Consider the following 25,095-nt stretch of genomic DNA (forward strand, 5'->3'; position numbering starts at 1 on the left):
TTGAATATGAGTTAGAAGCCGAACCTGCATTTGGCTTTGAGGAGCAAAATGTTAGAAATGCATCCGGCTCTGAGCAGTTAGACCTACAGTATAGCATAGTGGGTATTAACATTCCGATTGTATCAACACAATGCACTGTGTCAAAGTTCCCTTTAAAGGGAACATTTTAGGGTTCCCAGGGAACGAGACGCTGTGTCTTGTTGCCATACTTTAGGCATGCCTGTGCATCTTCTTTCAGACAAATTTAAGCTGAAGATGGTTTATGTGGACAACCTCCATATTCCACTCTCCATAATTGGAACTGTAAACTCTGTTGTGCAGTATTTTGTTTCCCCCCAAAAAACTGAAAGGAATTGTTAAGATGTCAACGTAACATTAAAAAAAGAAAAAACTAACCATAGCCCATTAATTTATGACAGTAGGTTTCTAAGGTGTTTTGAGTGTTATTTGATTGTTGCTGTGATTGCTGCATAGGGTGTAACAATATACTATCAGCAAGGCACAAAATATGAGCCTGATTTCTTATTAAAGTAATATCGCAAAAAGCCATATGATTTGAGCAATCACTTATGTTTTTTCGCACAAAGCGTGTAGCGAGAGTTATGTCCCAGATGTTACTATTTAAGATTTGTTTAAATCCCCAATTCTGAGTAAGAAAAACAGTAATCGTAATGGCAGGCCTAGAAAACACCACTAAAAAAATAAAACATCATATTGAGGAAAAACTCAGTAATGCATTTACTAGTCAAACAGTGCTTTGTAACAAAAAAATAAAAATAAATTATAATCATAATAATAATAATAAAACATGCTAATTCTTAGAGATAATGTAAGCTATATTATCTATAGTACTATCTATAGTTATGTATAGTACATATCTGTTCTTTATAGGGTTGAGAATCAGTTATACTTCACCCCAGCAATAGAAATTATTTTAGTTGATGATAGAACTATTAAAGAAACTGATTCATTAAGTGGAATCATAACAAGAATTGTAAGATTCCTCAAGACTCCCATCCATATTTCCCATACGCCTCTGTTAAAGTGAGGGGGAGGAGTGTTTGATCTGACAGCGCTGCTCTCGCAGGAGGCCAAAGATGCTGATTTTCACCCGGCACATCTGGAGAACTCTTGTTTCCAGCAGAGCAATGGGACCATAGGAAAGCTCTGATGAGAACAGCAGACTCACAGTCTGCTTTTGGAGATTCCTAACACAAGGTCATAAAGGAGCGCTGCAGTTCAGTGTCAGCTGACATCATCAGAAGTACAGGGTGCCGAGTAACAGACAGAGTGAGCTCATGCGGTGGAAATTTTATATGATGACCCATGAGTCTATATCAAATGAGATTCCTGCTTAAATTTTCCATATTTCAAATGTTCTTCAACTGTCATCACAATGAAGCTGAAATATATTAGAGGTTTCAATAGTAAGGATGGCCGATGTGAGAAGTCGTCAGCAATAGAACAGAATGCAGGGGTCCTGAGACATTTTATTTTTTAACTTTTTAACTTAGTATTAAAAATGGAAACTCAACAAGATGCTCAACAAGATTCTCTTAAAACAATTGCTCTTCCATGACTATAGCTGACCTGAAAGAGAGAACTAACCATATAGGAAGAATGGTAGAGGTTAGCGGCCCTTGTGGCACTAAGAAAACTGCAAACTGACATATTGACAAGTTATAGTGTTCCTGTGGCTACAAGTGGTAGAGCATAGTAGCACAAGGTTGAGGGTTCGATTCCCAGAGAACACATGTTAGGTTAAAAAAAATGTTAGCCTGAATTTAAATTGTAAGTCGCTTTGGATAAAAGCATCTGCTAAATGCATTAAAAATATATTTATATAAAAATATTGCAACAACTTACAAAATCCAACTTGCATAGCTATATGAAATTACGTTCATGTATTAGCATAACCATGTGGAAAAAAGTACACTTTAGCATAATAGAGACCAAAAAAAAAAGAATATGCTTAAGTGCAAACTTAAATCTTTTATTGCATGTTATTTGCAAGCAATTTTTTTAAATGCAAATAATTAAAAGTTTAAATGCATATCACATGCAATTAACTGAATTTAAGAGAGCTTTTTAACTCAGTTAAAAATAAAAAGTACTGCTGAAAACAGAAAATATTTTGATGTAATATTTTATTAAACCTTCTGCATCTAAATATATTTGTAAAACATGTAATGATGTTGCAAATAAAATTCATGAACTATATACAGCATAACTTCTGTAAATTGAAGTCAGTGACACTGTATGTGTATTAAGGCACATCCTAAATAAACTTCCATACTAGGTCTAATGATCCAATGTGTTGATTTAATGATAAAACCAGTTCAAGTGAGCATTAAACATAAAATAAAAAAGGAACTTATTTTGAACTGCTCCATCAGACACCATTTTAATATTTCCACCAAAAAGGTGAACCATATGGACAGGACTGTGGGATACCCCACTGAAAGGACACATTAATAAAAATGCCTTCAAAAGACCAGATAAAGACATCTTAATAAATATGACATTATGCAAACATTGGATTCAGACATGCCTTAATGTCTTGCAACCTCCATAAATCAAGAAAAGTTGAAAACTTGTCAAATCGTCCAATTGTCCACTGACCGATGCTGGACTTTTTCAAAGTGCGTCTCGACATTCTGTACGTCTGGCAGACTGCTGAATGTATATCACGCGAAGCAGTTTCATTGACTCATGTTCAGTGAAAGGCTGTCTGAGAAGCGAATTCGCTGGCATGATTAAATGACATCCAGCTGGGGGAGGAAGTGTCTTCGATGAGTGCTTCCTGCATGACAATGCAGTGTTCTTCATTGAGTTGAGAACTCTGTAGATGGCCTGTCAGATCAGATCAGTGTTGACCTGGGGTAGCCTCAAAGAAAGGCCTCTGTGTAGAGGTCCATCACACACACTGGGGCAGGGCTGATATAAAACAACACCACCGGTAGCATGACTTGTCCCAGACACTCTGATAATACACTGTCATAAAACAGAACAACTTTTTCAGATCTAATCTGTTGCAGCAGTTGCGATCAATTTGCATATGAGTGATTCAGTTTGCGTGATTTAACGAGACTTACATAATAATCCAAATTGTCAATTTTAAATAAAAAGATACCTGCCAAAAAATGCTAAGTAGAAAACAATGCTGTATTGCCAGTGTTTGCGTGTGGTGATCTTGCTGACATCAGCAGCAGGAAGCTCGGACTCAGCACTGCCTCTGAGAGATGCAATGACACACCAGCCGCAAGCTCCCTTCAACACACCGAACATCTTCACCACCACACTCCAGCACTCTTACCACAGAGCACTGCAGTAACACTCATCTAAAATAACATTTTTGTCTTCCAGATTTAGTCTTTTGATAGAATTCTTATTGACTGATATGGATTTGGAAGGAGATTCTCCGTTAATATGTAGTTAAGCAGCTAAATCATGCGGCCTGTGTCATTTCCCGGGCCTTTTCCTCCTTTCCCTCCTCTACTTTCCTGTCAGTTCAGAATATTATGTCTAATAAAAACTAAAATACCCATACAAATATGTAGTGCAACATTCACATATAGTTTATAGGTTGTGAATTAAAGTGTATTGTAATCTCTTTCCTGCAATATAATAGTACAAAAAATAGGCTGTGGGTCTTTTTTAATTTGTGGACTACAGGAATAACACTGTAACTGTTAAAAACAAAATGCAACTAAATGTATTTGCCTATACAGTTAGCACAGCAAAATAAACAGTCTTGCCATATCTGTGCTGCTGATGGCAAAGACCATGAGTCGAATCAGAATCTACAATATTTTGAAGCAAACTAATCTGTCACCAGGTAGAAACGAGTTAAATTCGGGCAGGTGCCAACATGGAGAGGCTGCATGATATGCTTGAAAACCATGAGTAAAACTACACAAAGTAAGGAAAAATACAACCCAGACTGCAATAAAATACTGCTTGACTTGTAACGTGAATAAACATGGTTTGTGCAGACCAGTGTGTTCTGTGCCACAAACGATCAGCTGCAGACAGTATGAAACCATCGTAATTCATAAAACATTTGGAAACCAAACACTCTTACTACATCAGCAAAGTAAAATTAAAATAGCAGTGTTCTTATTAAGCCTATGCCTTGTTATAAGGTTTGTGCAGTTAACAGTAATATTAATAAAGTTTAATGTGTTTTTTTTTTCTACATTCCAGTACCACTTGATTTACAACAAGAAATCTGGATTCTGAAGCGAACCAATTAAGACTATTATATTGATTATATATATATATATGGGTGTGTGTGTGTGTGTATGTGTAAAGTCTATTTTCTGGAAAGTATGACAATAAAGACCGTAAATAAACACACTGTACTTCTTAATGTTTATATATTACTGTATGGATAGGTTCATAGAGAGCTATTTTTCTGTCCTTTTATACCCGTTATTTGCCTATAACATTTTAAAGAAAATGCTCTACGATATGAGTAGAATGAATTTGGCTTGTATCCACTGAGACTGCAATAAATGGCACCCTTCCTCAGTAAAGCCTGTGACATTCTTGCTTACCTGTCATCAGCAGCACGGCACACAGCTTACACTGTGCTCTCATGTCAATGCAGTCAATGCTAATTCTGTCATGATATCCATCAGAGGTCACCGAAACAACATCTCGACATTGTAGTCCTGCACGCACACTTTAAGCTACTATGCACTGAGGACTACATCAAATAATTAATCTGCACATGAAGCTCTGAAAAAAAATAAAAAAAAGTATCTTCCAGGTTTCATCTAAACATTTTCATTTTGATTGATCACTGTGGCATCTGATCAAAGTGTGCAACAGAGAGCACTGATTAAGTGTGGCCTTTAACTGTTTATCATCTTTACATTGTGACAACAGTATGGTTCCCTATTTTCCATCTAACTACTTTTTTTTAGTGACTGACATAGTTGATATTTTTTTTAATGGACTATGTTATTTAAGCTTTAACTTGGAAATATTAAGCTTTATATAAAGTTTACTGCTTAACCTTACGAACAGTATGCATGCAACAAGAAACATCTTTGCAATTGCTCAATGTGGTTTCTTTCAAAATCATTTAACAATTGTTATTTGTGTATTCTTGCATTGAGAGGAACACTCAACCAAGCTTTATGTCTTTGCATGGTAGCAAATGTATGTGCATTTGAACTTTTAGGCAAAATTCTACATGAAATTTTAATACCAGATGTAAAATAAGCAATTAATACACTTGTAGTGAATTTATGGGTACAGTTAGAAGCAACAAATCTCTGAAATGCGCATACATTATTATTGCAGCTCATATATCTCCAAATATGTATTTCTAGACAGTAGACACTGAGACTAAAACCATATGTAACATCCAACAAGTCTTGCTTCATCTAAAAAAAAGGGTTTTAAAGGTCCTTCATGTTATTTCTATTTTCTAAATCTGCTTACTATGTGATGTAATAGTACTATTAGCAAGTGTAGATATATAACAACAGGGTAAATACTGCTAATATGCCGCTCACTGGTAGCCTAATCAATGGCTAAATTGATTACAAGGGGAATGTGTTTATTTGTTTATTTTTACAAACAGGACGAGTCTATGCAGTTCTTGGCATTCTGCTGCATTATATTACTTAACATAAATAAATAAAAAATATACTGGCCAATTTGCATTCCAGTAACCAACAGTTGACTTGTGTCTCCTCACTGTCGATTTTAAATGGAAAAGGAAATCACAAAAAAAAATAACAAATTCATTCTAACACTTAATTCAAATGACGAGACATTACCCTCTCTCACATGTATTTCCCCACCCAGCTACTGCACTAAAAACTTAATATAAACACACATAACAGGTGATGACAGACAATTATATAAACAACGAAACTGTAAAGGGCATAATCATTCACACTATCTTGCAGCTGTTGCGCAAATATTGCCAGGCAAACTTCACGTTGGAAAATAAATTAAAGTTTGCCAATATGCAGCCGCAACGTAGTGCAAGTGCGCAACAAAAACGTTACACTTTGCGACACCCTTAATTACTTATACGCAAGGGAAATAATAAGTATACCTACTTGAGCCAAGGAAACAGTCCGTGAACCTTCGGAAACAGCTTGTGGAAGGCGGACCATCTTCCATGTCTGACTGCAAGCGAGTAATGATAACTCTTGATATGATATGCGTCTAGTTTAATGTCGACCCGCTGTTATAAATTATACGATCCGACCCTGAACCGCCGGATGACATCAAAGCGCGTCAAGTCTGTGTGGAGCGCCGTGTTTTACGCGCCCCGTATGCGCAAGGTAGGCTACTGTCTACGTCCAGTATACAGGCGCGCCCTGTCCTCTTCTCCTTGTATAACGTTGAGAAATGAAGGCAAGAGGCGAAAAGAAGATGGCTCGTCTCGAGTGGAGCCAGAGAACGGTACTGAGAGCGGCGGCGTTCGCGTATCTCCTCCCCGGCTGCGCCGCACTCTGGCGCAGCTGCTCTGCTCCGGACTGCTGTAGTGTGTTTTCCCACTGCTCAAGGGGGTAATGGGGGCGTCATTTCTCAGGGTTGGACATCCTCTTATGTTATAGTATCGAGGCAGGACGTTGGGGAATTAATATGAAAGCAGCGTGTAAGGACAAATGGGTGTTCATGTGTGCTTCCACTAGAGGCCATTATCCGTCATTAAGACAAGTTGGTGCATAGGGTTCTTCTGAGTACATACAGTACGGAACTGTTTGGCTTCTAGGATCTCACAGTCACCGAGGGTATTTTGACTCTGGTAATACCGTTTGTGCGTATAAATCACGCAGTCAGGAGCCATAAACCACCGCATATATTGTGATGAGGCAGACGGCAGAGCTGGAGAAATCAACTGTTTGGTGCTGCTGACTGACGCGCACTGACGTCAGCACGCGTCAATGACTGTGTGTGTGTGTGTGTGTGAGAGAGAGAGAGAAAGAGAGCGCACTCGTGTGTGTTTGTACTGTGGGTTGAGAACAATCCTCCGTTTTTCGTTTTGGCACAGCTTACTTATGACAAACTACTCCTGCAGCAACAGCGTTTTCCCCTCCAAAAATGCATATCTATATGAACATATAAACTATAAAAAGACCACTGTATCATCAGATATTGTATACATTTTGTGCAAACCCTCGTCTGCATTTTTTTTCTGCAAACCTTAAAATGTAATTAAAATCCCATACTACTAATAATAATTTTATAAATCTGCATAACGTCCAGGTGTAATTTTTGTGTTTTCTCAAATGCAAAATATCCTGTATTGCTCCCAATCTACAATTAAAATGCTGTGATTAGCTTTTATAGTGGATCTGAAAAGAGCTAAAAACTTTTTTCAAAATATATCATTTTGATTTTTACATGATCGTATGTGATTCTGAGATGCAGAGCACATAGACTTAAAGGGTTAGTTCACCCAAATATTAAAATTATGTCATTAATAACTCACCCTCAAGTTGTTTCAAATCCGTAAGACCTCCGTTCATCTTGAGAACACAATTTAAGATATTTTAGATTTAGTCCGAGAGCTTCCTGCCCCTACATTGAAAGTGTATGCATGGTTTACTGTCCATGTCCAGAAAGGTAATAAAAACATCATCAAAGTAGTCCATGTGATATCAGAGGGTCAGTTAGAATTTTTTGAAGCATCGAAAATACATTTTGGTCCAAAAATAGCAAAAACTACGACTTTATTCAGCATTGTCTTCTCTTCCGGGTCTGTTGTGAGCACGTTCACTTCACTGTAGTGATATCCGGTTCGTGAACGAATCACTCGATGTAACCGGATATTCTTGAACCAGTTCACCATATCGAACTGAATCGTTTGAAACGGTTCGCGTCTCCAATAAAAATTAATCCACAAATTACTTAAGCTGTTAACTTTTTTAACATGACTGACACTCTGAGTTAAAACAAACCAATATCCCGGAGTAATTCATGTACTCAAACAGTACACTGACTGAACTGGTGTGAAGAGAGAACTGAAGATGAACACAGAGCCGAGCCAGATAACGATTGAACGATTGACTCGTTCTCGAGTCAAGATCAAGTTGCATCGGTTTTCGGATCACCAGTAGTGATGGGAAGTTTGGTTCTTTTCTGTGAACCAGTTCTTTCAAACAATTTGATTCAATAAACTGCTTGAAGAAAAACGGTTCACCGGTTCTTTTGTCGCAGTCTGCTTCACGCTGAATCACGCATGCGCAGTATCATCAGCTCCTCGGTTCTCGAATCGGATGCGTCTGACAGAAACGGTTCTTGACTCAAGAACGAGTCAATCATTCATTCTTTATCTGGCTCGGCTCTGTGTTCATCTTCAGTTCTCTCTTCACAGCAGTTCAGTCAGTGTACTGTTTGAGTACATGAATTAATCCGGGATATTGGTTTGTTTTAACTCAGAGTGTCGATTTGGTGAACTGGTTCAGGAAGATCTGGTTACATCGAGTGATTCGTTCGCGAACCGGATATCACCACACTGCAGTAAACGCACTCACAACAGACCCGGAAGAGAAGACAATGCTGAGTAAAGTTGTACTTTTTGATATTTTTGGACCAAAATGTATTTTCGATGGTACAAAAAATTCTAACTGACTCTCTGATGGCACATGAACTACTGATGATGTTTTTATTACTTTTCTGGACATGGACAGTATACCATGCATTCACTTTCAATGGAGGGACAGGAAGCTCTCGGACTAAATCTAAAATATCATAAACTGTGTTCCAAAGATGAACAGAGGTCTTACGGGTTTGGAACAACATGAGGGTGAGTTATTAATGACATAATTTTAATATTTGGGTGAACTAACCCTTTAATCATCACTATACATATAGCTATTCTTCCATTACTAAAAGTCATTTCTATTCATATTTGTCCATGTGAAGACCCAATGTTATGCATTTCTAAATCTAATGGAGGGGAACAAAGACGGGAAAATATTAAACATAGGCCAGGATAGTTAATGTGGTTTCTGTGTTTGTTTGTACATTTTTGTTAGAAACCTTAATGTGTAAAGGATCACATCACCTGTATATTGTCCAAGTTTACCCAGCCAACACAGTGTCAATTACAGCACAGAGAATATTTAAAGTACATCAATAGTTTATAAATAGCCTTTTGAATATAAATAAATAAATAAATAAATAAATATATATATATATATATATATATATATATATATATATATATATATATATATATATATATATATATATATATATATATATATATATATATAAAATATGTGTGTATGTATGTATGCAAAAAAATGTGTACATTTCTTGAAATGTATAGCTTGAAATGCTTTAGGTGCTTCAGGTAGCCAACAGTTGACTTGTGTCTCCTCACTGTGCATCTTAAATGAAAGAGGAAATCACAAAAACAAATTCATTCTAAAACTCTCTCTCACATGTATGTCCCCACCCAGCTACTGCACTAAAAACTAAACACATAAAAGCACCCATAGACTTTATAAAAACATGGACGTATTGTCCGTGACATCACCCGTAGGCTTCAGAGGAGCATTTTTTAAGCTCAAAGTGGGTGGGACGTTGCTATCTTGGCAGCACGTCACCATGCATCACTCGAATGGGATAATCGAAAATGGGCAAAGAGGCGGGAGCTGGTTGCTAAAGCCACGCCCACCTAGCTCAACGGCAGTGTCAGCAGAGGCAATCCACAGTCAATCAAGTCGTCATGCCCTTAATTATGCAGAACTTCAAGGCTTAATATAATTCAAATGGATGAGTCCTAAAAACATTCACCCCCTCACAGTTCAAATTTACAGTAAAATTAGCTACATAGACCAAAATATTTTTTGTACCAAGCTGTACACGTTTTCTACTGTAAAGTTCGGCATTTAACATGGGGAGTAAATGGGATTGTCTCCCTTTTTCAGCCAGCCTCTAGTGGACAGTTGATGAACTACAGTTTAAGTCACTTCCTTTTTAGCTTCACGAAAGAGAGCGGGAGGTGGCAGCTTGATTGCACAACACACTCAGATCCCACTGTGGTCAGTCCATGAGCTGCCCGAGATGTGTCTCTGCATTCTACCTCACTGGACCACATCAGCCTGTTGGGACTTCGGGTCATCTGGGAAAAAAACAATCTCTCCCCAATGCACATGATCTCTTTCTTTCACAGAGGAAGGTGCTCAGTCTGTGTTGAGCTGCTTAAATTTATTCAAAGGCAGGATGGCGGTCCCACTGAAACAATTTCAGAGGCTCCTGGGGCATTTGGCAGCTGCTGCTGCAGTCACACAGCTGGGGTTGCATCATATGAGACAGCTTCAGCACCAACTCCATGGCCGAATCCCGAAGTGGGCGTGGCAGCACCACACTCACTGGGTCCAAGTCATACTGGCCTGCAGCCTAACCTTCACCCCATGGTCAGACCTTACGTGTCTTCAGGCAGAAGTTCACCTAGAAGAAATCTCGAGCCATGCTGTGGTACAGGGCCTTCATCACCGGCTGGTATCTTCTTACCATGACCCCGTGGAGGGGAGAACAGTGAGGAAGCATGACTGGATCATTGGGTTCCTTAGGGGGGTCAGAAGGTTGAACCCTCCTTGACCTCCTTATATACCTTCTTTGGACCCATCTCTGGTGCTCGAACCACCACAATGGGTCCCATTTGAGCCTTTGCAATCAGTTGAGCTGAAGTTTCTTTCAATGAAGACTCTGCTCCTGATTCCATTGGCCTCCATCAAGAGGGTAGAGGACCTGTGAGCAAATTCGATTGATGAATCATGCATAGAGTTTGGGCCGGCTGACTCCCAGGTAATCCTGAGGCCCTAGCTCCTATTACTCCCTTCAGGAATCAGGCGGTAAACCTGCAAGCACTGCCCCCGGAGGAGGCAGACCCAGCCCTTGCTTTGCTTTATCCTTTCCATGCATTACGATTGTACGTGGATTGGAAACAAAGCTTCAGGACCTCAGAACAGCTCTTTGTTTGTTACGGAGGCCAGCAGAAGGGAATGTCATTTCCAAGCAGAGGATGGCCCAATGGATAGTGGATGTCATCACCCTGGCTTACCAAGCACGAGGTGTTCCCTGACCGTTCAGGTTGCAAGTTCACTCTACTACTAGATACTAGAAGTATTGCATTGTCCTGGGCACTGGCTCATGGTGCCTCACTGACAGACATTCGTAGAGCTGCGGACTGGGTGACCCCCAACAAATTAATTTGGTTCTATAGCCTTCATTCTGAAGTGGTATACTCCTGTGTTTTCACCTCAAATGGGTAGAAGCACAGAGAGGCCTCAGTTTAGTGTCTGCTTGCTAAAACCGCTTCAGAGAGTTTGTTGTGATCCTGTGAAGCTCCACCATCCCTCACCAGCAAGACGTGGCGGAACTAAGACCAAGATGGCAGCTCATACACATTGCAAGGCTCAGCGTCTCTCCAAAGATGGCGGTTTGTGCATTTATGTTAACAAAGCTTGGGAGACACTGCTCAGCTGACCTAGAGTTTCTCATGGTTAAGTTTAGACCTTTTTATCTGCCACGAGAGTTCACTTCCATCATTATAACTGCAGCCTATATTCCACCGGATGCTAATGCAAAGCTTGCTACGAATGAACTGCATGCGACCATTAGTAAACAACAGACTGCTCACCTGGAGGCTACTTTTATTGTTGCGGGTGATTTTAACCATCAACATGTTTCCTGCTACACTAGAGAAGACAAAACTTTGGATCATGTTTACACAAACGTTGATGGAGCTTACATCGCGACCCCCCACCCCACCTGGGACAGTTTGACCACCTTTGTTTCTCACCCCTTCAGTATTCACCCCTCAACAACCTTGTGAAGCCATTAGTGAGGACCATAAAAGTGGGGTCAACAGGAGCAGACTCTTTACTTCAGGACAGGTTTCAATACACAAACGAGTATGTTTGCTTTTCAGGCTGCCTGTGACTCTCACACGGAAATTGATATCTATACCTCCTCTCTACTGGATTACATCAACACCACCATTGACAGTGTTACAACAGAGAAACAGATAACAACGTACCCTAATCAGAAGCCATGGATGAACAGGGAGGTGCGACTCCTGCTGAAAGGCAGCAACACTGCCTTCAGATCAGATGACGCTCAGGCCTACAGCAAATCCAGGGCTAACCTGAGGGATTTCAACATTGATAGCAAGGAGACGGCCACCAATATCACACTCTCAGCAGACCATCAACTGCTCAAACTCACATCCACAGATGTCTACACTGCACTGAGCCGGATCAATGCACGCAAGGCTGCTGGTCCCGACTGCATTCCTGGATGTGTGCTTAGTACATGTGCAGAGCAGCTTGCAGGGGTCTGCACAGACATTTTCAACCTGTCCCTCACCCAAGCAACTGTGCCAACATGCTTTAAAGGGTTAGTTCACCCAAATAGCAAAATAATGTCATTAATAACTTACCCTCATTTTGTTCCAAACACGTAAGACCTCCGTTTAACTTTGGAACACAGTTTAAAATATTTTAGATTTAGTCCAAGAGCTCACCAGTACTTCTTTCGGACAGTTCATTTCAATAAACCGGATGAAGAAAACGGTTCATCGGTTCTTTTGCGCTCTACTTAATGGCGTAATTGGCGATGACTGCCCTTGATTCAAGCCTTCGGTTTACTCGCGCTCATAACACTAGCACAGAATCAGTTCAGAATCAATCACCAAAAGAATCAGTTTGGTTCAGGCGCTCTGTTTATCAGTCTGCTTCACACTGAATCACACATGCGCAGAATCATCAGCTCCTCCGTTCTCGAATCGGATGCGTCTGACAGAAACGGTTCTTGACTTGTGAACAAGTCTATTGTTCGTTATCTGGTTTGGCTCTGTGTTTATCTTCAGTTCTCTCTTCACAGCAGTTCAGTCAGTGTACTCAAACAGTTACTCCGGGATATTGGTTTGTTTGAACTCAGAGGGAGTGTCAGCCACATTAAAAAAGTAAATAGCTTAAGTCATTTGTGGATTAATGCGTATTGGGGACTCGCACTCACACCTAATGTTATGTAGTCCTTTGAGTAACTGTTCATAGCACACCTCAAGAACTGCCTCCCACCCACACTGGACCCACACCAATTTGCCTACTGTAGTAAAAGAAGCATAGAGGATGCAGTATGCACAGGGCCACACTCGGTACTCACACTCTTGGACAATAACAACACATATGCACGGATGTTGTTTGTTGACTTCAGCTCAGCATTTAACACTGTCATTTCCTTCAAGCTGACCACATGACCTGGAAACATGGATGTAACGCCTCCCTCTGCCACTTGATTATAGACTTTCTGACTAACAGACCTCAGCATGAAGGCAACACCTGCTCCACCACCACCACCATCACACTTAACACCGGCGTACCACAGGGCTGTTTGCTGAGCCCATGCCTCTTCTCCCTTTACACCCACAAGCCTGTGCATAGATCCAACTCCATTAAGTTTGCAGATGACACAACAGTGATTGGCCTCATCAGAGACAACAATGAGACTGCCTACAGGGAGGAGGTTCAACACCTGGCCACATGGTGTGCTGACAACAACCTGCTCCTTAACATCAGTAAGACAAAGGAGCTCATTGTGGACTTCAGGAAGAAGAAAGGAAGCACACATGACTCCATCCACATTAACGGGATGGTTGTTGAACATGTCTCCAGCTTCAAGTTCCTGGGAACTAACATCTCGGAGGACCTGTCCTGGACCAAAAACACCTCCAGTCTGGTCAAGAAGGCTCACCCCCACCTCTTCTACCTTAGGACACTGAAGAAGAAGCAGTTGTCTTCAGCCAACCTACTAACACTTCCACCGCTGTGCGTTCGAGAACATCCTGACCAGCTGTATTACAGTCTGGTATGGGAACTGCTCAGGTGCTGACCACAAGGCACAGCAGAGGGTGGTGAAAAGCACCCAAAGCATCACATGGACACCACTTCTTACTATTGAGGACATCCAGAGAAAATGCTGTCTACGTCGAGCTTGCAGCATTCTCAAGGACGCCTCTCACCCTGGCCACAGACTGTTTAATATTCTGCCCTCCGGGAGGCGTTTCAGGAGCCTTTGGACAAGGAACAACAGGCTCAGGAACAGCTTTTTCCATACAGCTGTCTCCTTACTGAATTCTGCCCACTGAATTATTAATGAATTCTGCCATTTCCCGAGAGGGTTACAATCACCTCTAATCCTTCAGTATGCACCTAAACGGTTGTTCATATGTGTAAGTGCTTCCAAAACCTCCTTTAGGAAGGATGGGGCTTCGGAATCATTCTTGTTCCAAGTGGAACAGGCAAGTTTTCTCAGTGTTATCTAATCTCACTGAGTGGGTAGTGCTACGACAACAGTGACCGACTTCCTTGTTGCGAGCCCTGGCCTACACCAAAAGGGGACACAGGTGGGTCGCACAGGACACTGGAAAAGGAAGCATTCATGGAGCTTTGGTAGGGATTCCCAATTCGTCAGTCACCAACGGGATGTCGAAAGTGACTGACTGAAAGGAAATGTCTCGGTTACGTATTGTAACCCTCGTTCCCTGATGGAGGGAACGGAGATGTCACATCCCGTTGCCACGGCTGCTGTACCTCTGTTGAGCAGTCGGGTCAACGGCTCAGCTCCTCAGCGAAAAGCTGAGTATACGGTGCATCTGCTGCCTATTTATATTTTTGCACTGTGATCAGCGCCAGCTGGATGCAATCATCGCATGCCAATGTGTGTCTCTCTAGCGAGATTTCCAATTCGTCAGTCACCGACGTGACGTCTCTATTCCCTCCTTCAGGGAACGTGGGTTACAATATGTAACCAAGATGTTTTCATTTGCCAAAATCATGCATAAAAATAAATATTAATGCTAAATCTCTGTTTACACTGGTATTGTTTATGTCATCTTGAGTCAATAATGCACCTTAACCTTCATGTTTCAGTTCATTGCTTTAGTATAGCATGCACAAGTTTGCAGCACAATTCTTTGTAATTATTACAGGAGTTGGGTTTCTTTTCCAGAATCCTTTTTTACCCTGAGGTTTATTCAAAGGATTTCCTGTATCATTTTGACGTCCCATTGACGTCTGTTGGACCCCACACTTTCCAAAACCTAGAAATATTTCTTCATCTGGTGACTGAGCATTCAGATTCTTGAGTCAGAGGAGAAAATAAGAGCTTGCATATTGTTTCTTCAACTGGTAAGAACATTGCATTTTCAGACAAGGTTAATTTATTAGATTTGTAGTTAATTTGTAGTCTAGTCAAAGCAACTAGTTAGAGAACACATTAGTTTTTTTTTGTAATGTGAGTCTTGTTTAAATAACTTAGAAAATTATAGCTTTTAGGATGTGTGTCAATGTGAACATTTTTAAAGCAGTTTCTCACAGTTTCTCAAAGTTCATAACACGTCTGCAAGAATTAAAATTATTATTGTTTATGTATTGAATATACATTTTTTAAAAGATGCTGCAGAGCATGACATCATACCACAATCATTGCTGCATCCAAACTAATTTTGTTTACTCAAAGTGTAGTGTGACTTTGGTTTTACGTACCTTAATGTATCCTACTAAGACACTGGAGGACACATCTTATTAATAATAAGCATATAAGCTACTATTTACAGACAAGCAGAATAGCCCAGCATATGAAAGCAAATTTTCAGCTCAAAAATAGTTTTTCATTCAGGGGTAGAGAATCTTGAATATTCGATCTCTACACGTGGGCGGAAATTAAACATCCCTTTCTACCGATTGGTCACCCAAAGTTTAAACTGATCGCCATCAGTTCTTCAGCATTATTACTCAGCAGAATAATAGTCCTTCGCTGCTACAGTTGTAGGGATTTTTAATGTACTTATTGCAAATACATTGAATCTTTTTCATCAAACAGAATAATGAATAGCTCGACACAACTCGTACCTGGGCAGAGTCTAGACAGGGCTTTCTTCTGTGTAGACCAGTGGTTCTTAAAGTTATAGGGGGTCTGTGAAAGAATTTGTTACAGCCTACCATAGTTCCAGACTGTAAAGTCGCTTTTTTATAATGATACATAGGCCTACTGTGATTTATTCCAAAGTGACTTATATGATGCATTTAACATCAAATAATCTAAATAAAGCCTTTTAAAATACAAGTATTCACTGTGGTTCATGTTTGTGGCATTCTTTTTTTCTCTTTATTTTTCAAAGGCATAACAAGATTGCTGGACAACATTTAGACAAGCCTGTGAAATACTGGGAGATAGGGGTGTAACGATTCACTCGTATTATCGATGCATCTATTACAAACCCTGACGATGCAATGCATTGATCTCAAAACATGATTTTTTTAACCGGTGATCTCGGACAGTAATCAATTTAAAACTTTAAGAATCGTATGAATACATACACATTAAATAACTACAAGCACGATTTAATGGAGACCTTAAACAGTGTTTGTGCCTCACATCTATCCCTCACACACACCACTGTTTATTGCCTGTGACTGTCACAGGATTGTGCTCAAGCTCCGTTCATCTATTACGCAGCTGATGTGTGATCTCTTCCTAGGACTCGTGGCCAGTAAGGTTAAAGTGAAGTAGCTTTACTTTTCTGTAGTTTTTAAATTGCTCTCAGAATCTTACCGACGTCATTAACTGAGCAGTTGAAAGCTGCTTATTTTTTGCATAGACGGAGCAGAAACATAAGTGTCCAAAGCATATGCACAGTTTAACTGAATGATAAATGTGTTTTAACAATGTTGTTGAACTGACTGTATGAAGGAAACTGTTAAAATAGCCACAGCATTTACAACAACCTTGAATTAAGAGCACAAGGATTATCTGATAATCAGATGAATGTAAAGCATTCGTTGCTTTAGCAAACAGACATTGGGCACGTTTTCTCTCAGAATCATCATTCGCAGATGGAGAGGAAAAGTTAAATAGCTACTATAGTATTTTATTTTGTGAAAATGAGGTGAAGTGTTATGTGAATAAAAAGCAGACTGCACTGAAACAATAAACACCATAAATAACTACAATTTACAGATTCAGTGCTAATTGACATAATTTATTACAGTACAGAAACTATGAGGTTTATTTTCTACCTTATTCTGTGCAAAAAAAAATAATAATAAATGTTTGTAGTATATAAAACAATCATAAAATTGCCATTAGGAAAGAAATATAGATTACAAATGATTGATTATTGTCCAGCAGTGTATTTAATATTCTTATAGCAAATCTTGGCTTACATATATTTTTACATATGCAATGCCATAGCATCATTAAACTATCATCCAACTTTGGACAAAAGTATTAGTTTTTTCCCTCTAACTTACGGTTTTCTAACCATAAAGGTTGCTGTGTAATTTGCCTCCTGACTAAGCATTTAAATAATCCTGTGAATGCACTTAAAGAATACAGAATCAAATGGTTATAGTCTAATCTAATCAAATTTAATTGTGAATTGAAACGAACTTAATCGTTCTAAATTTGCAAAAATCATTCTTGAATCGAATCGAAAAACTTTGCATTGTGAATCAAATCAAATCGCTGTCTACCCAAAGATTCGCAGCCCTATTGAGAGAATATAGTCTGTTCAGATGAGACCAAAATTTAACTCTTTGGATGCCATAATACACACTGTTTGGGGGTCAAACGGCACTGCACATCACCCCAAAATCATCATGGTGTGGCGCTGACGAAAATGATATGAGTGAAGGAAGGATGAATAGAAAAAATTACTGAGACATTCTTGCTAAAAAAAATCTGCTGCCATCTACCAGGATGATGAAGATGAAACAAGGGTGGACATTTCAGCAAGACAATGATCCCAAAAGCAGCCAAGGAAACTCTCAATTGGTTTCAGAGAAAGAAAAAAAGTGCTAGAATGGCCAGCCAATCATCTGACTTGAGTTCAATAGAAAGTAAGAACTACAGATCACAGTTAATATAAGAGGCACAGAACCTTCAAGATTTGGAAACTGTGTGAAACAATGGGCCAAAATCATACCTGAGCAATGAATGTGACTAGTTTCTCCGTACAGGAGGCGTCTTGAAGCTGTCATTAAAGGCTTTTGTACATACATTTCAGTAAGTATTTGTTTTGTTTTCTTTGTATGATTGTGTCAAGCTATTCATTAGTCTGCTTGTTTGATTAATAAAGATGAAATGTAGTTGGAATAAATGCATTAAGAATCCATACAACTGCAGCAGAGGAGGACTATTATTCTGCTGTGTGATACTGCGGTAGAACTGATAATGGAACGGTTTGATCTTCGGCTGTCATGCAGAGAGGGGCATTTCATCCCTATGCATGTGTAGAAATCAAATATTCAAGCTGTTTATTCATTTTTCTACCCCTGAAAATAAAAAGAAAAAATTAAACTGAATTCTCAATTTTTTTTTTATTTTTTTTTTTGAGAACAAAAAGAGAGAAAAAAATAAAAAGGAGTCTTTTTTTTCTACTTTCAATATTAAATTAAATAATGAAAGAGCGAATGATACACAGAATGCAATATGATGTTTGGTCTGTGATGGACTGGCCATCTGTCCAGGGGTGTGTTCCCAAAAAACAAACCCTACATAGGTCAACGATTTGGTGTTTCCTGAAATCATAGTTCCAACAAATAATGGCAAACAGCATTGCAAACTTGTGTGGTCAGAACTGCAGCTCTTGACCTGTGTTTAGAAGTTAGTATAACAAGTGAACTTACATAGAACTTGCTCTTGGGCACAATAAGCAAATTAATATGCAATACATTCTATACCCTCCATTCTATTTAATTCTATAGCCTACTATATTATATTGTATTAAAAAATCAGTGCCATTTCTAAAGAACACACATGCATGTATGCACATTAGGAAATCCAGGAGAACGAGAGAGAAAGAGAGAGAGAGAGAGAGCTTACAATGAATCAAACATCAAATAGGAAAATGCCAGCAAACAAAAATAGTAAAGTAATCCTCAGATGCCTTGTTTGTTATAGCAGCATCTCAGAAAAATGATGTTGTGATGAAATTTGTTGAATGAAAAACATGTATATAGAGATGCACTGCACTGCTTTTTATGAAATAATCTGATATTAGTTATTATCAGTGTTGGGGAAAGATACTTTTAAACCATTTTTAAACTCCATGAAAAAAGTTACTAATTGTGTCACTCATTTTGTTATTTATTTTGTAGAAAGATAATGCATTACATTACTTTTGTGTTACTCAGATATTTTGTACATTAAAAAAAAAGCCTGATTACCCCCAACACTGTTTTTTACTCCACCACCTACTGGTGGCATGATTATAGGCCTAGTTCTACCAAAAATGAACATTCTGTCATAAATTACTCATCCTTATGTTGTTCCAAATCCATAAGACCTCCATTCATGTTCGGAATACAAATTCTTTGAAGCTCTCAAACCCTCTCATAGACAGTAGGGGTGTAAAAATTAATCATTGCATCGATGCAGTAATAGAACATAATCGATTATAGCCTTCTGATGTCATTCGCATTGTATTAAAAATGGCAGGCGAGTATTAAATGCACTCTCTATTTTAAAAGCAAAGCTTAGTTATTTTATTTTCCACACATGGCACATGTGTGCGATAGACAATCGCGACAGGCTTCATTGCACAGAATATGCGCTGTGAGACATGCGCATATTGCTTGACTGTGCTTCCATTCGCTGTTATTTTAGTCTTTTACTTTAGATATGCTTTAATATCTGCCGTTCTGCAATTAGCTTCTGTATTAGATGCTCATGAAGCTCAAGGACTGACAGACTTTCATGCACTTTGTTTTTCAAGCTCGTGGCTGTGGTTAAATGCACTTGACTTGCATCTGCTTTTATGATACAAAATTGATGTAAACAATCAGTTCTGTTTTCAGTTTAGGACAAAACATCTAATATGTTGAAATAAATCTGTGCATTAGTGTGAATGCAACCTATTTAAGCTGCCACTATCTATGATCTCATCAGTAATAATCAAATGGCAAAAGAAAAGAAAGAAAGAAAAAGAAAAACCCATAACTATGATAAGCCAATCTGTAAACTTTCGGATACTTAAAGCACTCCTAGATCATGATAATTGTAACTCCCCCTTTATTACTTTATATTTGCTTGCATGTTTTAAAAGCTATATTTACTTTCAATTCTTAACAATAATTAATCAATTTTATATTAATCAATATATCAATTAATATAATATTAATAATTAATTAACATTATTTTAAAAAGTAGCCTGCTTACATAATTTAATAAAAATGCACAAAACAAATTTGTTATAATCGTGATGCATCATGATACTGGATTGAATTGAATCATTGACATGATAATCGTAATCGAATTGAATTGTGAAACCAGTGCCAATTCACACCCCTAATAGACAGCAATGTAATTAACATGATCATGGTCCAGAAATGTAGCAAGGACATCCTTAAAATAATCCATGTAACATCAGCGCTTTAACTGTCATTTTACGAAGCTATGAGAATACTTTTTGTGCACAAAGAAAAGAAAAACAGCTTTATTCAACAATTTGTCTCCACCACATCACCTTGGCACCATTTTTGAGAGTATCACATATATGCTGCGTCACATGGATACATTTTTTTATTCAGATCAAAGTGTAAACAATGTAGAAAACGCATTTGCATGGCACAGCTGTCTTTCGGGTTTGGAATTATATGAGGGTGAGTAATTATTGACAGAATTTCATTTTTGGGTGAACTATCCCTTTAACAGCAGTTCTATATGTTGTTGAACAAACATGGTTCAAACAATGGACATGCCACCAAGTTACAACTTTTTAGTAAAACAGTTTTGACTAGCTAGTTAGGCTTTAATTTTTCTGCTGATGCATCATACTGCACTGGTTAAGCAATGAGTTACGTCATTGTACAGAAAACGCACCCCACAGGATGAAGCAGTTTGGAAAATGAATGGATGGGTGATTGTATATTGTACTTTATTTAACACATGACACCTCAGACATCACCATAAGATGATACAGTATACCGCATGGGGAATAAGTCCACATCGAGTCAAATCTTCATCGTATGATAATCCTAATGCGTTTCTTCTCTCACATTATGAAGGGAAAAAAATCTATTAAAATGTACTTATACTATACTTTTAAACCAGAGATCCTGTGTCTGTTTGATTTGACATACGGCAGCTCTCTAGTTTACCACTTCATTGCTTTTACCAAGCAACCACACTGTATACCCTGGCAGAGTGAATTACAGGGTAAAAACTGTATAAAGGAATCTGCCCTATAACACAGTGAGACGCCACATCAGAGGAGACCAACAGTGACGTGGGTGGGAGCTCAGGGCTGATGAATGCTGATCCATTAAGAAAATGTAAAGCAGAAATGTCAGTCGGGACAAGACATAAAAAGAGTAATTTTACAGCTACCTCTTTTTCCCATTCTAACCACCCTGTGTTTAGAGCCTGGAGGCAGAGGAAATATTCCCAGACCAGACTGCGGTTATTATGTCATGCGGCTTTTAGGGATTTCCTAAGCTCTGTATGTTCAAGTGGTATTACTCTTAACATCAGCGAGCTTAGAGGTGCTGGAAATGAAGATTTGTATGTCATATAGTTGTATTGGGATCCTGTAACAAAATCATTTTTTGTCTCAAAATTCTGTAAAATTAGAAGAAGACGGAAAAAAAAGGTTTTTAACCAGATTCTTGCTAAAGTATTAAATGTTTCTGAATTCAAAAGGATCCGTCAAATACACTCTAAATATACATTCTCATAACTTTAATAGAGGTTATGTTCAAAATGGAATATTAACACTATTAGTGCAGTATTTAAGCCTGCTTTGCTGATGCCTTATACTGTACTGTATATAGAGCATTCTTAAAAAGAAATTCTTAAAGGTAAATTTCAAATTAAGAAATTCTATTTCAGCTCGACTTTTCACTTAAATAGTTTTTTCTGCTTATTGTTAATATTTGTAAATAGTTTTTACATTTTGTGGCAAATTAGAAAAATGCAAAATAGATCTCAGGCTTTTGTTTATAGACTGTTTTAGAATATGCCTTCCGATGGCCTTAAAGCATGATAATTAACCAAAATATATACTAAATGAACTATAAATTAGGGGACTTTCTGAACATTTTCTGATCTGCAAAACATGTAACAAACATAATTTGTCTTAGTTACAATATGTTAGTCCATTTTGAGAGTAGCCTATGCGTAATGCGTGTGAATTTTGAACATAGAGCTCTGTAGGTTTTAGCCTCACTGTTTTTGATTGTATCAGACTAAACAGAAAAGTTACTTCTTGCCTGTAATTCATTTAAGAATGGCATCGTGAAATTCTGCAAAGTGCTTTCGGAGAAGGAGAGTGGTGTTTATTAGGTTACAACATTTCTATCATCTTTTAATTTTATTTTTCCGCTCTCAACCTGCCACGTCCTTTACATCATAGTTTCTGAATTTGAAATGATGTAGCAAACAGGATGTAGAATTTTCATTTAAAAAAGTGTTTCAGGAAGTAGAACTAGGATTCAAAGAAACTGAATGATAAAGTATAGTTTTGCATTACACTGTGTTGTGTTTGAGGGTTAAAGGATATTTAAGAAAATAATATAAAAATAAATATTGTTTTGAAGGTATAAATAACGTATTAATGTTGATTCAGTGATGCTTTTTTTTTGTTATTATTGTTTTTTTTATGTTTTCAGATTTGTATTTTTCCCTTTGTAGGTTCCTTTTTTCAGGGTGAGGACAATATAATACAAATGAACATTCAAATGCAGAATTTTGCCCCAGTCCTATTTACAGATACAACCACATGCACATTTACTTAAAACCCACAAACGCAACAACTTATTATTTTGAACTCCTCCTCTACGTATTGCTTTGCAAGGTTACAGGCATCTGCTGCAATCTTTACACAAACACACACACACACACACACACACACACATTCTCTCTTTCTTTAAACATCTGCTGTGACAATCCACAGGACAGCCGGGGCATTGACGTCAGAGACAGGCCTATGAAAAAAAAAATGGGTCCCTGGAGGCTTGAGGGAACTTATACTCATCTTCACAGCTAGTAACTATTTCAACAACGATGATAAGAGGCAAGCATTTAGCCCCTATTTACACAGCGTCTGAAAGGAAAACCCAAAATACATCCAGACTACAAAGACATGCATGACAGTGCTTTCATACACACACTGCTCGTGGTTTTCATATTATTTATGTTCTAGTTTCATCTGATCGTGAATGTAATTTTTCCCTGGACAGTTTTGTCTTTGTAAATAAGCTCCACATTGCTGCCTGTGGCAACTGAGTTATCCTTTATGCAACAAAAGAAAAGCAATGCTAGATGACCAGCAGATACAAATAAAACCCAGTTTTTTTTAAATGTGTATAGCTGCTACTGTATGCACTTCTGAAGCCGTTCAGTCTCAGCGATCATTGGTTAAATGAGATTCACTGACGTACGGTGATGCATATTGAGATTATTAGAGTGACGTTAGGGCAGCGTTACAGTCTTGCGTGAGCAGTGCTGTAAAGAGAATATGAGCGGAAGGTGCCACTGTAGCAGAGCACGGGGGGAGACGCCACATTCATCTCTGTCAGCCCACTGTCTTTAAACCCATCTAGGACAGGACCAACCTCAGCATATGCATACTATGAAATTTTCCATTTTTGTGCAAAAGAATACTTACCTTTTAAATATCTGTCACAATCAATACGATTAAGTTTTTTTTTACGAGTTTTTTTTTTTTTTGGGGGGGGGGGGGGGGAGTTTTGGAAACACTGACACTGTGGAACTTTGCCACATTGACACTGAACTCAACTGAGATGAATAAGGACACTATTGTTCTCTCTAGACATTTTGTGATATTATTTTGTGTTCTCTCTCACATTTTGTGATATTATTTTCCTGTTTATTATGTTTGATACTCCCTCTATTATATAAAGTGCTATATACATAAATGTTACTTAAACTTACCACTCATATTTTCAGTAACACTGAAAGTCAATGTGACATTCTGTGGTTACACGTTGTATGTACTAAATAGTAATATCAGTAAATTATGAATAACTACAAGAAACTAACCCAAAACTCAAATGTACATCATCTGTGTAAATACACAGTAACAATGTCACCTTAAAATAAAGATAACCATAAAAAGAATCTAATTTTTGTATTTATTCTTGCAATAACAACAGTTAAGGCAGACAAGAATGAGACCCCAGGAGTAAAAGGTGAAAGAAGGATAAAACATAAACCATTTGTTAAGTAAAGATGGTCAAAGGTTTAAATGAATGTTGTAAGGCCTGAAGGTGCTGTTAGGTTGAGCTGAAGACTGCAGTGAGGGGAACTGCAGAAAGCTCATGAATCAAAACACCATCTAAACATGTTAAAAAAGATGGAAGGGAGGGTGTTTATCTGTATCAGAGCTCTATCCAATACAGCGGAGGGGGTCCAGCACCAGACACTGTTTCTGTCACATGCAACTGAACTGCCAGGAATGATTTGCTGCAATATCTGGTGAAACTCCACATACACATCAACACGTGCATAGCAATGTGAACACAGAATGGAACAGTAGTGTTCCAAAGGTAAAAATCTCAATTCATTTATTGTGTAAGCTTTCATGATAGACCAGCAGAGAGCTCGGAGGATATAAAGCAATGACAAATGCTTTTGTAGAAAGCTTATAAAAACTTATTTTCAAAAAAATCTGGTAACCTTTTAGTATTGGGATCAATTCTCACTAATAACTAGTTGCTTATTAGTATGCCTATTATTAACATATGGGCTGTTTATTAGTACTTATAAAGTACTTATTCTGCAAGATCATATTCTACATTCTTAATCTTATCCAATATCTAAACTTAATAACTACCTTACTAACTATTAATAAGAGGCAAATTAGGAGTTTATTGAGGCAGAAGTCATTGTTAATGGTTTTTAAATAGCAAGAATTGGACCTTAAAATAAAGTGTGAACTGAGAAATTTTAAACAAACTATGTTACAGACTTTTAATTAAGAGCTAAAGAATCATATCAACTTGTTTAAAACAGGCATCGATGACCCATTTAATATATTAAGACCGTTTTAAAAATATAATTATTTATTCGGTAACAGGTTAG

General features: G+C 38.2%; 1 protein-coding gene across 5 annotated transcripts in view; it reads right to left on the bottom strand.

Moving 5' to 3' along the window:
• Nucleotides 1-25,095, bottom strand: part of pde10a (phosphodiesterase 10A) — a gene marked incomplete at its 3' end in the record, with an annotated part of 110,175 nt that overhangs the window by 63,982 nt on the left and 21,098 nt on the right. For 2 of the 5 annotated variants that reach the window (XM_052572763.1, XM_052572761.1), the window contains 1 exon segment: nt 6,084-6,573. In XM_052572763.1, the coding sequence (XP_052428723.1) occupies nt 6,084-6,147 (64 nt within the window). 5 annotated transcript variants of the gene reach the window in all.

This window comes from Carassius gibelio, chromosome B13 (genome assembly GCF_023724105.1).
Source record: "Carassius gibelio isolate Cgi1373 ecotype wild population from Czech Republic chromosome B13, carGib1.2-hapl.c, whole genome shotgun sequence".
Lineage (NCBI taxonomy): Eukaryota > Metazoa > Chordata > Actinopteri > Cypriniformes > Cyprinidae > Carassius > Carassius gibelio.